This window comes from Populus alba, chromosome 12, assembly GCF_005239225.2.
Source record: "Populus alba chromosome 12, ASM523922v2, whole genome shotgun sequence".
NCBI lineage: Eukaryota > Viridiplantae > Streptophyta > Magnoliopsida > Malpighiales > Salicaceae > Populus > Populus alba.
In genome coordinates this window covers 10,914,464-10,926,639 of record NC_133295.1, presented here as the reverse complement: position 1 = coordinate 10,926,639, position 12,176 = coordinate 10,914,464, and the positions used below count along the sequence as shown (strand labels likewise).

The window sequence follows — 12,176 nt, the reverse complement described above, 5'->3', positions numbered from 1 at the left end:
GGCAACGCGCCCCATAATAGCGTGGAGGAGTATTAGTTGCGCAGGAGGGTGTGAAAAGATGCAACTGAGGCTCAAAGGTCCATGCCTCAGAAGTACTTCAGCTTATTTGGACGCTAAAATCACAAAGACCACTTTACCCACTTTTTTGAACACTTCTCTCTTTCCTTGTCTAATTCTGACCAATCATCATCAGCTGAGTTATGTTCTTCTCCATTAATTACTTTCAAACACCTGAAAGTGAAAGATTATTATATACTATATATATACATACATGAGGCTAAAAGACAATGGTGATTTACTGCGGATTATAAATAGTGTAATCCACTATAAAAACTACCATTTTATCTTTTAAAAAGTAAAGAATATAACACATTGAGGGGAAAATATTGTTTTTCACATTTTATTGCATGATATAATTAATCTGTGAGCTTTTAAAAAAGACAATTTATGTCTATGGAATATTTTGAATGTAATTTAATTTGTCATATTTTAATTTCTTTTCTAGAAATTACTAGTTCGAGTCTTATAAATCTCAAGGCCACTAAAAACTTATATGGTCGTTAACTTTAGAGCTCGTATAATTAGTCGAGATACATGCATACTGGCCTAGACACTCATGTTAATAATAAAAAAATATTTTTGAATTTTTATATTTTTTTTATAGTATAATTGTTGCATAGCTCTTATGATCAACTTTTCCCCTTAAAATCAGGGGTGTTCTGGGTTTTTTAACTTTTGTTTTTTTACAATTATCTTGTGTTGTCAAAAGTATTATGATCTTTGTAATATTTTTATGTAGTGCAATTATTGAATAGTCCTTGGAGTGAACTTTCTTTTGCCTAAGGTTAATGAGTTTTTTTTTTTTTTTTTCAATTATCATGTGGAGTAAGGGTGTTATAGTCCTTGTAAAAATAATAATAAAAATGGTCGGTGCATGCTAAATGAGAGGTGCCCGCATCCTTTAAGCAGTGTGTGCAACACCTTATGGTGGTCATTGATCATCTTCTGGAGTAGTCTTTGAAGCATAACGCTACACTTTACATGGTGAGCTAATGCGTGTCAGCCTTCATGGCACGACACGATAGAGCTTTGGAGCCAATTTTTTTTTCTTTCTCCTCCACCTCGGAAGACATGTTGACCTTGCAAAATTGTAAATTGATTATCAATCTTTGAATTAAATTGAATTTGATTTATTTATTTTTCAATTTTATCCATTGTCATTTGATTTTTATGTTTTTTTATTAAATTTAATCCCTATTCTTTTGATCCCTATTTATTTTGCTTTTAATTTTTTTCCTAATTGAATTTTAATTTTTGATTTAATCACTAATCATTTGATTTAATTCTCTTTTTTTTAATATAATTATCATTTTTATTATTGCAATTCCTTTTATTTTGTTTTCTCTTCTTGATTAATTATTTTTCGGCAATTTCATCTCTCATTGTTAAACTTTATTGAACTTTCATATTATATTTAGTGCTTATTTTTTTAATTATGCTTTTAAAACCTAACCTAGGAGTTGACCCCTGTCATGTCCCAGGCAACTGGTTGGGTCGAATGAATAGGGTTACCAGGGTAGATCAAATTTTGTATTGTCCAAGAAGTAAAAAATAACATTATTTTGATAAAAAAATAATGGTATAAAAATTAATAGATTTCAAAATGATTTTCTCCTAACTAATTGTTTGACTTTTTATTTGGCTAAAAGTAAAAATAATATTGTTTTGATAAAAAAATAATGGAGCAAAAATTCAACTATGATAATATTTCTTTTGATTGTTTTTCTTTCTTTTAATTTTTTTTTAGATTTTTTTTTATCTCATTCATTTTCTTTTGATTTTTTATATTAGGTATGATATTGTTTTCTTGATTTTTTTTTTGTATTATTTTCTTGATTTTTTTTAAATTTTTTATCTTAATATTTTATTTTTTTTCTTTTTTTTCTAGATTTAGTTCGTATTTTTTTAATTTCTTATTTTTTAAATTATCTTCTTAATTTGTTTTTTTTTAATTTTATCACTTAATATTTAATTTTATTTTTTATCAAATTTTGGTTTTCGTTTTTTTATTTACTTTTTTATTTTATCTTTTGATTAAGTTTTTTATTATTTTAATTACTATTTTTTTAAAAAAAATTTGATGATTAATAATTTTTATGATGATCTCAGAGTTACTAATTTTAAATAGTAGTCTTATTTAGCTTCAAATTTTTTTAAATTCTTAATATTAAATTATCAGGTATTGAACTTTTCTTTCTCTAACATTATTCTGCGTCACGGAATACTTGAATAAAGGTCATCTCTTGAATATTTTTTTTTATATTATAAAAAGATTTAACAACCCCGCAGCGGAGCACAAAAGTATCCGATAAACCCAGTCCTTTATTATATATTACGTACTGTAACTACAGTTACTTTTTATTCTCTTCTCTCCGTGGCTCATTCCCCATTACCTCCTGCTACAAACCACACCTCTTAAATCTCTTATTCTATTTCAACACAGTAGTACCCCCAATATCTTTCCTTCTCTGTTTGCAGTATCTACCACTACTGCTGCTGCTGCTGAAAACTAGTAGAAGAACGCAGTTTGCTAATCCTGACTCTTTCTTTCTTTCAATGATGGAAGAACTTTACGGTCTTCAATCCACCAGCTCTGATTACTCTTTGCAGGTTCCATCAGAGAACATGGTTGCTCCAGTCGCTAATTACTACCATCCTGTGGGGTTCACCTCCCCAGCTGGGGAGCCATCATTTCCTGTTTTTGGATCGGAGCAGATGTTTTGTGGTTCCTCAGTATCTGATGCTGCTTCAATGGTGGCCGAGTTGCATCAGAAGCAGCAGCAGCAGCAGAGAGGGGGTGTTGGTGTTGGTGATCATAGTAATAGTAATAATTCAGAGGAGGTTTCTTGTGCAATTAGGGCTAAAATTGCTTCTCACCCGCTTTACCCTAAGTTACTTGAAGCTTATATTGATTGCCAGAAGGTATACACACTAATCTTTTTTGCAGCTAATAGTTTCGATTGAGCTATTTAGTAGTCTCAAAAGATGTCAAGAAACGATTAAGCACACGCACAAAAAAGAACAAAGAAAAAAACTCAAGCAAATCTAGAATGGAAAGTTTGGCCAAGTGATGATACAACTTGAAGGATGAGGAACTCTTTTCTAAATGGAGTGTAAAGTTCTTGAAAAAAAAGAAAAAACTTCAAGGATACGAGATTTTTGATTTCCAACGTTTCAGTGTTCTGATGACTGTCATGGTTTGAGGGATGTCTTAAAATCTCAATTTGATCCATGAACTGCGTTGTTGCAGCAGTTTTTGAGTGTATTTTATTGCTATGTTGTTGCAAGTGCATGTGTTTTCTCTTGCAAACTTTTCCTTTTATGTCGATCAATTTCTTTGACATTTTTGTTAAAATGAAAAGCAATACTCTTGTGCAATACCAACTTTTCTCATTAGCTAGGCTCATACTATAGGGAAACTGTGTAGACTGTAGACCATTTATGCTGTTAGACTTTTGAAAGTCTTGGAAATTGGAAAGTTCCAGTATTTATTGGTTAGTCCTCCATAAAGTGTATTGATAAGTCTACTGTTGTTTTATTTTCTTATTTTTACGAATTTTGTTTTTGATTTCTGTGTTTTGCAGGTGGGAGCACCGCCGGAGATGGCTTATTTATTAGATGAAATCCGGCTAGTGAATGATGTTTCCAAGGGGTCCAATGATTCTGTCGCCTCTTGCTTGGGTGCCGATCCCGAGCTCGACGAGTTCATGGTCTCTTTTTTCTTTTCAAACTTCTTCTGTTCTTGAAGGAGCCCAAACCCTAAGAAGCGATTTCCCATCTCTCTCTTCTCTTCTGCTAACTTTCTCAGTTTTCATCTTTGATGGTTTGTTTAGTTGCTTATTTAGACATGGAAATAAAATCCTTTCTTTTTCCCGGGCTTCCTATTTTGATCTCTTGATTTTCAATGAAATATTATTTCCTTCTCTTTTCTAGGTTTTCTTCTTCAAAATGGAGTTTTATTTTCTTCTCCCTCTCTCTCTTTCCGACTGATAGTACTTGACACTTTTCTCCTTGCAGGAAACTTACTGTGACATTCTGATGAAGTATAAAGCGGATCTCTCAAGGCCTTTCGATGAAGCCACTACTTTCTTGAATGATATAGAAGCTCAGTTTAATACTCTCTGCAACGGTCCTTCCAGAAGCCAAGTTTATGGTCTCTCTCTCTCTCTCTCTCTCTCTCTCTATTTTACTGCTCAGTATGTTATCTAGTTTGTTGATGTTTGTGCAGTGGATTTTATTGTTTATAGTTTAATCTTCTGTCATGGGAAGCTGTGATAGTAATTACATAATGAGATAACACAAGAGAGGGAGAGAGGGAGAGAGAGAGGCGCTCACGTTAACATAAAAACTAGTGTATTTTAGCAGGACAAACGGATCACATGAGAAATAGAGGCTGCTTTCATGGCCAATTTCCCATATTGCTTCTGGACAAAAAACCTGCACCATTAAGAAACATATATTCACATTCTTTGCTGTACAAATCAAGGTTTCAGATGTAGAAATGATAAAAAGCAACCAAACAACAAAAACCCTAGAAAAGAAAGAGAACACCTGCTCGTTGACATGGATCTCTCTATTTGTTGGAAATGGATCTGAATTAATACTGCGATGTGGGAGAACATGTAGAAAGGTTATCCATTTTAGGGTTGGAGGCATTGGGCTTTCATCTCTACTTTCTCTTTCCTTTTGTTTCTTTCTTAAGGGAGCATTCAAGAGTCATAATTTTTAGCTTTAAAGGTAAGAAGCATGGAGATAACTGCTTTAGTCATGGGTCGCATTCGAGGATAAAAACCAACAGAAGCTTTCATATGGTAAATTTAACATTTTAGTTTCAAACCACCTTTGATGTTCCAATTTTTTAAAATTGTGTATTCAGATCGATTGTGGTTTGGTGTTATTGCTGATCCTAATACTGATTGTTTAGTTACTTGTAAGCACCTGTTTTTTCTTATCTTAAGCATGGGGAAAAGGGAACAAAAAAAACATCGGAATAATGGAAAATGTCTGAGATAATGAATTATATCAAAAAGCATTTCTTTATCTTGGGAACTGATAAGAGCCTATGAGTTCTGAGTTTGTTCAAGCGCCTCATGAACTAAACTCCCTTTGTTCCTCATAGTTGTCCTTGGACAAGGTTGAGGTTATACTGACTTGTGCCTAATCAATTGTTACACATTTCTGGTGAGTGTTTGGATTCTAATCTCTAGCTGTGTGAATGGAGATGGGATAGGTAATTCCCTTTCAAACAACTGGCTTTCAATTTTATTTGTATCGTGATTGGAGATCTAAGTTTCAATAAAGCATGAGTTGTAGTGCATGCCATGGGTGGGAATTAAAAACTGTTCCTCAGGAAAGGTCATAGGATTGGATTAGTTCTGGCATCCATAGAGTGAGTCTTGGAACTGCTGTCTTTGCATGTTAAGAATTCATTGGGAAGAGTTGCAGGCAGATGGAAATATATAAATGTAGCCCGACCGAAAGCAAACCGCTTTTCTGCCTAATCATACATGTAACTAAATCCATTAGATTCCCAACTGAATCTCCCAATGAACAAGAGATATCATGGTAGACTTAAGTATTATGAGTTTGGTTTTCAAAATATTATGTTTTCTTTATGGCAAGTGAAGTAAAGAAGCCCCTGCAGCTCGTGTTAGGATGTTCCTCTTGTCTTCCTTTGTCATCTACTCCTTTCCTTTTTAATGTACCTGATCACTGATGATCTCTTGCTTTTGAGGCCTAATGTAATTTAATAACATTTTTAAACTACTGGCTTTTTTGTACTTTGTACAGAATACAGATGGACTTTGTCGCCAAAATAGTTAATTTAGTTGAGCATTTCGTTGTGTTTAAGGCAACAAGTTCACACATTTAGTATGGTCGCATGTTATTTTTTAGAATCATTTTGAAAGAAAGCTACATTTCGTACACTGTTTCTAGCTTTGGGCTTGGAGTTAGTTTATGGATTTTGTCTGGGAATAAAAACTTTAGGTATGGATTGGTTGAATTATTATATTTGTGCATGCGTGAAACTAAAGTTCCGATTTTAAGAGGGTGCATGAGTTTGTGAAGATACTATAGTGGGGCTTCGCACTCTTTCTGCCAATTGCCTATTTGTACAGTGAAGATTTGCATATTCTTTTGTGGCATTTTGATGCTTTAGATATTCCCTGATTAGAGACTTTAATGCTATTAAAAGGGATTCTTAGTGCTGGACAGTGAATAAGAAGAAAAAATGCTTTGCTTTTAAGCTGTTACTCGGAATATCTTCAAGTATCTTTTTGTTTGTCAACTAGCAAGATTGATGATTTATATTTTCTCAACTTGGAGTCAAGGTGTTGTTGTTCCATAGAAAGCACACGAGGTTTCCCTCTTTCATGGCTTAGTTTGGTAAAAGCTGAATACTTGGTCAGCCTCTTGATTACTCTAAATGATACCAATTATTCATTAACTTCTTTGGAGAGGTTCCTCTATTTCCCATCTTTTTATTGAAGAAGCATCGAATGAACTAGCCTTAGTATTTATTGAGCTATTTTCTGTTCATATATTTATGACCATAGCAGTCTCATGGTTTGATGTATCATGTTGTGCTACAACGGTTCATCATCTTGTCATTAGGATTTAAGTAATTTGTAATTAAGCTCTACTTATCGCCCGTACCGTTGAGCTTGCTTGCACCACCATGGCTGGAATGCTTTCATGCAGCATGCTATCATTCCATGTTCAAGTGTTTGTTAGAAACACGGGCTTGAATTTGTATTCCTTGCACACTAGCACGTAAACAGCTCGTGTGCCCGAGGCCCTAAAACTTGGGACTTCCCTTGCACGCATTTGAGCTATATGCATAAGAGTGAGTGAGATAGTTAAGGAGTCATATGTCCGTGTCTCATCTATTGCAGTTGTAAGCTAATATCTTGTTATTCCTCATGGCGCGGCCATATAATCTTCTATTCCATCAACTGAAGTGTTTTGCTGTTCCATACTATCCCAAGCATCACTAGAGGCTTGCCTTGATTGTTGTGCTGTTTTTATCCGGACATCTTTTCATTCTGCATTAAGTTTCAGTGGAGATGGCTTTTAAAAATCCATGGGCAAAGAAGTGTTTAGGGTTTGGGTAAGTTGGTTTATTTTTAAAAAAAAACTAGAAAAACACACAAACACACGGCAGTGTTGCCTGGTATATCTCAACAATCACACCTTTTCTCAGTGTTGAAAGAGATGGTATAGCCTGGTATAATTATGTGCACAATCTTATGTGAACAGTATTACTTGGTACACGACTGGCTTTCACATTCTCTCAATGAAGAATGCCCCCGTTGATGTTTCATTTTATGCTTACAATGGAATAGGATTAGTGTTGTGGCCTCATTATGACGTGAATGTTGTGAGTGATCATGTGTTAGGTTGTATTTTTTAAGCTTATTGATCATGTTCTTCAACTATTAATAGGATTTCAAACAAATTTAAAACGTTCATGCTTGTTTTATCAAAATCTTCCTCCAGGTATAGTGTATAGCCAGCATGGTGGGGATGCTATAAATTAAATTCTACACCGATTAGGAGATTTGTTTTTGGCCTTGCTGTTTCTTTCCAGTTAAGTTCGATTGAAATATGATCTTTGAATTTGATGTCTTGGTGGCAAGTTTGGTTTGTGTCCCCTACGGTTCAATTTGCTCAGTTTGCTTTCCGCCAAACGTCTTAATAACTAACAATATTTGAAAAAAAAAAAGATTAAAAAGAGTGCGTCTAAGCACGTTGATGTTTCTAACGCTCCCAGGTTGCATACACAGGTAAGTTGTTGCCTTGACATGCATGACTGATCTCCACCTTTTGTCACTTCTTCATTGCATTGAGTTCCTGCATGTTCCCTAGTCTATGTTCACTCTTTAATCTATGGTTTCTGCTAGGTATCTATGTTAAGAGACGAGGATGTTTTGAGAGTTCTAGTTGCACATAGATTGTAAGTGGAGACATTATTTGCGCTGATAGCTTTTGATTATTATTATTATTATTATTTTTGAGTTTTGACAGGGACTGAGGATGGCAAAGTACTCGTCTTTGTTAGTAAATCTACTGAGCTTTTTTTAGTTGTGAGTTTGGGTTTTTATTTTATTTCATTTCATTCGGTGGATAATGATTTTTGGGGTTTGATTTGTATTACTAGGATGAAGAGGTGCATGTGTCTGGGGTTAGGGTTTGGACATGAAGGGGCATGAAAGGGATTTGGTTAATAAAATTTGGAAACCACACAGGACTTCCCGCTTTTAGCGCTGCAAAACCAGGTTCTAAGCAATGAGACTCTCACTCTCACTCTCACTGGGCCAAACTTTCGGTGGCTCTGTATATCTACGTCGGTATCTTTCTAGTCTCATTTCAACTAGGTCGTAGGCATGTTCCTCTCTGGTGCAGTGATTCAGCTCTGAATCCTTGCAAAAATATTAAATGCGACTCTTCCACTCTTCTCTCTTTTAGCTTTTGGGTGCAATATAGAGAGTCTCTGAGAGAAAATGATGGGGCAAAAGACCTATCGGTGCCCCTATTTTTAATTTTTTTCTGGGGCTTTTCCAAGGTTGAGGGAAGTTAATGCGAGCACTGCATTTGTTGGAGGGGAGGCGAGGCGAGGCGAGGCGAGTTGAGGTGTCTGTCACTGGAAGTATCGGAAGGAGAGAAGGGGGGGTCTAGGGCAGTGCGTGCGTGCCTTGCGGGTTACCTCTTTTATCTTTTTAAGGAACCGTACTCTCTTGAAGACGCCAACTCCCTCTCCCTTACTGTCTGCGATACGACACAACGAACCTCTGATTGACTCTCTCTCTCTCCTACTTTTAAGTTTTGCCTGTGCATACTGCATCCTCTTCTTTTCTGAAAGAATTGATTGTGGGTCCCGACCTCATATAGCACAGCATGCAATGGTGTTAAATCACATCCATGGAGACATGGGATCATGCCTCCATGTGTTGATGACGTTGGACCCCACTCCCCCACTCCCCCACTTCTCTTCTCTTTGTTTCTTTTCAATTAGATTTTCTTGAGACCCTTTCCTTGTTGTGGTTGATTTTGAATCTTTGATCGCCTCCACTATGGTTTGTTGGGCATATACTTTCATTTCGTGGCTGGGCTGGGCTGGGCTGGGCTGTACTCCTACTGTATATATAATATATAATGTGCTGAAGAAGTTGTTCATTCATTGGGTGCTTCAATGGTCCCCATTAAAATTCTTGGAGTCTTCTCTATAACTGAAACAATTACTTTGTTTTATTGTGGGCTGTAGTGCCAAGCTTATATATATATATATATATATATATATATTCAATTTTTAAGATGGGTGTGGAGTCATCCTGTCTGTGGTTTACTTGGTTCAGATATGTAGGGTTGCTACAAAAAAGAAGTATTGTTTATGGCGGAAACACTGATGTGATTTGCAATATCAGTGTTGTGAACTATGTCAATGAACTGGACGTTGTAAATTAAAGCCTTTCAAACTTAGTAGCTGTTTATATGAATTTTCTTAAAAACACTTGTATTTGGGTTATACATGTTTGCTGGCGTCCTCTAAGTTTCATTCTCCTGCCAGATGAAGCTGCTGGTTCATCCGATGACGATGCCAGTGGAGGAGAGGCAGACGTGCAAGATTCTACCCGTATAAACGAGGATCGAGAGCTCAAGGACAAGCTATTACGTAAATATAGTGGTTACATAAGTACCCTAAAGCATGCGTTTTCAAAACAGAAGAAGAAAGGAAAACTACCAAAGGAAGCAAGGCAAATCCTGCTGAACTGGTGGAACGTTCATAACAAATGGCCATACCCAACGGTAATTACTTCTTTGATGCGAAGTGAAAATCCTAATCTATCTCTTACTCTAATGTTTATAATTTAGTTGGAAAATCTGAGTTCTCGATCAAGCCCTTGAATCGTATCTTACTGTTTTTTAAATTTCAGGAAGCTGACAAGGTTGCGTTGGCTGAATCAACTGGCCTGGATCAGAAACAGATAAACAACTGGTTCATTAATCAAAGGAAGCGTCACTGGAAACCATCAGAGAACATGCAATTTGCTGTTGTGGATAGTCTTTATGGTCCCTTTTTCATGAACGACTGAGGTGGGGTGTTCCCACTTAGCTCTCACTACGCCTTTTTTTGTACATGCTTAGACAGGGCCTCATGGTGATGCCTAATGAAATGCTTACCGCTTCAATTATCTAACTATTTCTTGCAAATTTATCTGCATGCTATTTGCTGAAGTTTTCTTTGCTAGTCGTAAGATTATGTCAATTGATTCCGATTTCAATAGAAATTTCACAAATATACCTAAACGACTCCAAAAATGACATGCTCGGAAGGTTAATATGGCAGCTCGTGAGGCTAGTGCAACAACTATTAAGGTTTTGACATATTTAGGATATTTATGCAGCGTTTGATGCAATAGATCATGAGCCAACTGAAGATTGCTGGAAACTATTTTTAATCATGTAACATGGAAGAATGCATCGGGAAAAAGATATGGAGGAGAAACAGTAATGCAAACAAAATAATAATGGATCTTCTGCGGGAACTTGGATAATTTTCTTTTAATGTAGTAACTTGGATCTAAGATTTAAATTTCATGGTTGTTGGAGCATGTACAGGGCTAGCTGGGGCTTTCTTGTTTAAACAAAATACACAAGTATTTGGAATCTCTTCAAGCTTTATTTATTAGTTCACTCTTTATACATTAAATCTAGACAGATTGCAATCTCTAACTGTTTAATAATAATTGAAAAAAGAATTTAATCATTGTAATCTATAGCTTTTGAATAATATAAATTATATCTTAAAATTTTATCTCACAATTTAAAGTTAAACTATTGAGTAAGTTATTGAGGTGAGATGATTCTTTGACATGGTATTACAGACTAAGACTTGATAGTCAAGCGGTCATAAGTTTGAATCTATTATCTCTATTTATTTTATAAAAATTAAGCACAAAATAATACGAGTTTATACAAATTTCAAGTTTAAAAAGTTTTCACTCGAAAAAATATTTTAGAAAATAATATAAATTATATCTTGAGATCTCACCTAATAACTTAAGTTTTTGAATTATATTAGTTCTTTGATAATTCATTATAAAAATTTGTATTAGACTAGTTAATTAAAATTCTTTTATCAAACAATTCATCCCTTAAATTATTGTTGTTAAATTCTTAATTTAACAATTAAAAACTCTTATCCAAACTATGTATTTTTTTAGTGAAAACATCAAGTAATCTTATAAACTTTATAAAAAACTTTATAAATGATCTCAATTCAAATTGAGAGGAATTTAGGGAATATATTAGGGAGTTGATTTTTACTTCTGCAATAGATAATTTCAATGGTGTCATCATTTGCGAGATTTCTACTTGAACAAGGATTTTATCTAACATTCACTAGGGATAGGAACTAGCCATCTTGTAGCACTATTGAAGTTAATGGAAAAGGAAGAAGGAAAAGAGTTGCAGCAAGAGAAAGAACATTATCTCGTCGTCGGCAAAATTAATAGCCACAGCTAGGAAAGTGGGTTTACAGCAATTGTATGGCAGTATAATTCTAGACAATTTTCCTTTACTAAACATTAACAAAAAATATATATGATAAGATTTAATTCATACTCAATTTGTTTGGCTCATCGATCGCAATTAAAGAAAATAAATCAACATATTTAGCATGTTGACGGTGCTTTTTCTTCTTCTTTAAGTTAATTATCTGATTTAAATATTTATTGATTTAATTTTAAGTAAATCTGGTTTTGTATTTTAAACTTTTAATGGTTGATTTAAAAAAAAATTAAAAAATAATTTTTCTTGTTAAAATGTATGTCAATGATTTTTTTTTTTGTTTAAAAATTATTTTTAATATTAGAATATCAAAATAATTTGAAAATACTAAAAATATATTAATTTAAAGTTAATAAAAAAATAAAAAAATTAATTTTTTTTAATATTTTTAAAATACAGAAAGAAACATACAATTATATAAGGTTTGGAAATTTTATTTATGTTTTTGTCAATGGCAGCACTCATCATAGTGAAAGCGAGGGCTTAATTCTTCCCTACGCTTTATTTTATTTTAACTTGTAAATATTATAATTTGTGGCAGCCTT

At 34.1% G+C, this 12,176-nt stretch overlaps 1 protein-coding gene across 1 annotated transcript; it reads left to right on the top strand.

The window, feature by feature from the left end:
• The first annotated feature begins 2,362 nt into the window (after positions 1-2,362).
• On the top strand, positions 2,363-10,272 carry LOC118044791 (homeobox protein knotted-1-like 2). The gene is made up of 5 exons (XM_035053275.2): positions 2,363-2,982; positions 3,645-3,770; positions 4,078-4,213; positions 9,629-9,867; positions 9,996-10,272. The coding sequence occupies exons 1-5, from the start codon at positions 2,617-2,619 to the stop codon at positions 10,152-10,154; spliced, it is 1,026 nt and encodes a 341-aa protein (XP_034909166.1). The 5' UTR covers positions 2,363-2,616; the 3' UTR covers positions 10,155-10,272.
• The last annotated feature ends 1,904 nt before the right edge of the window (positions 10,273-12,176 follow it).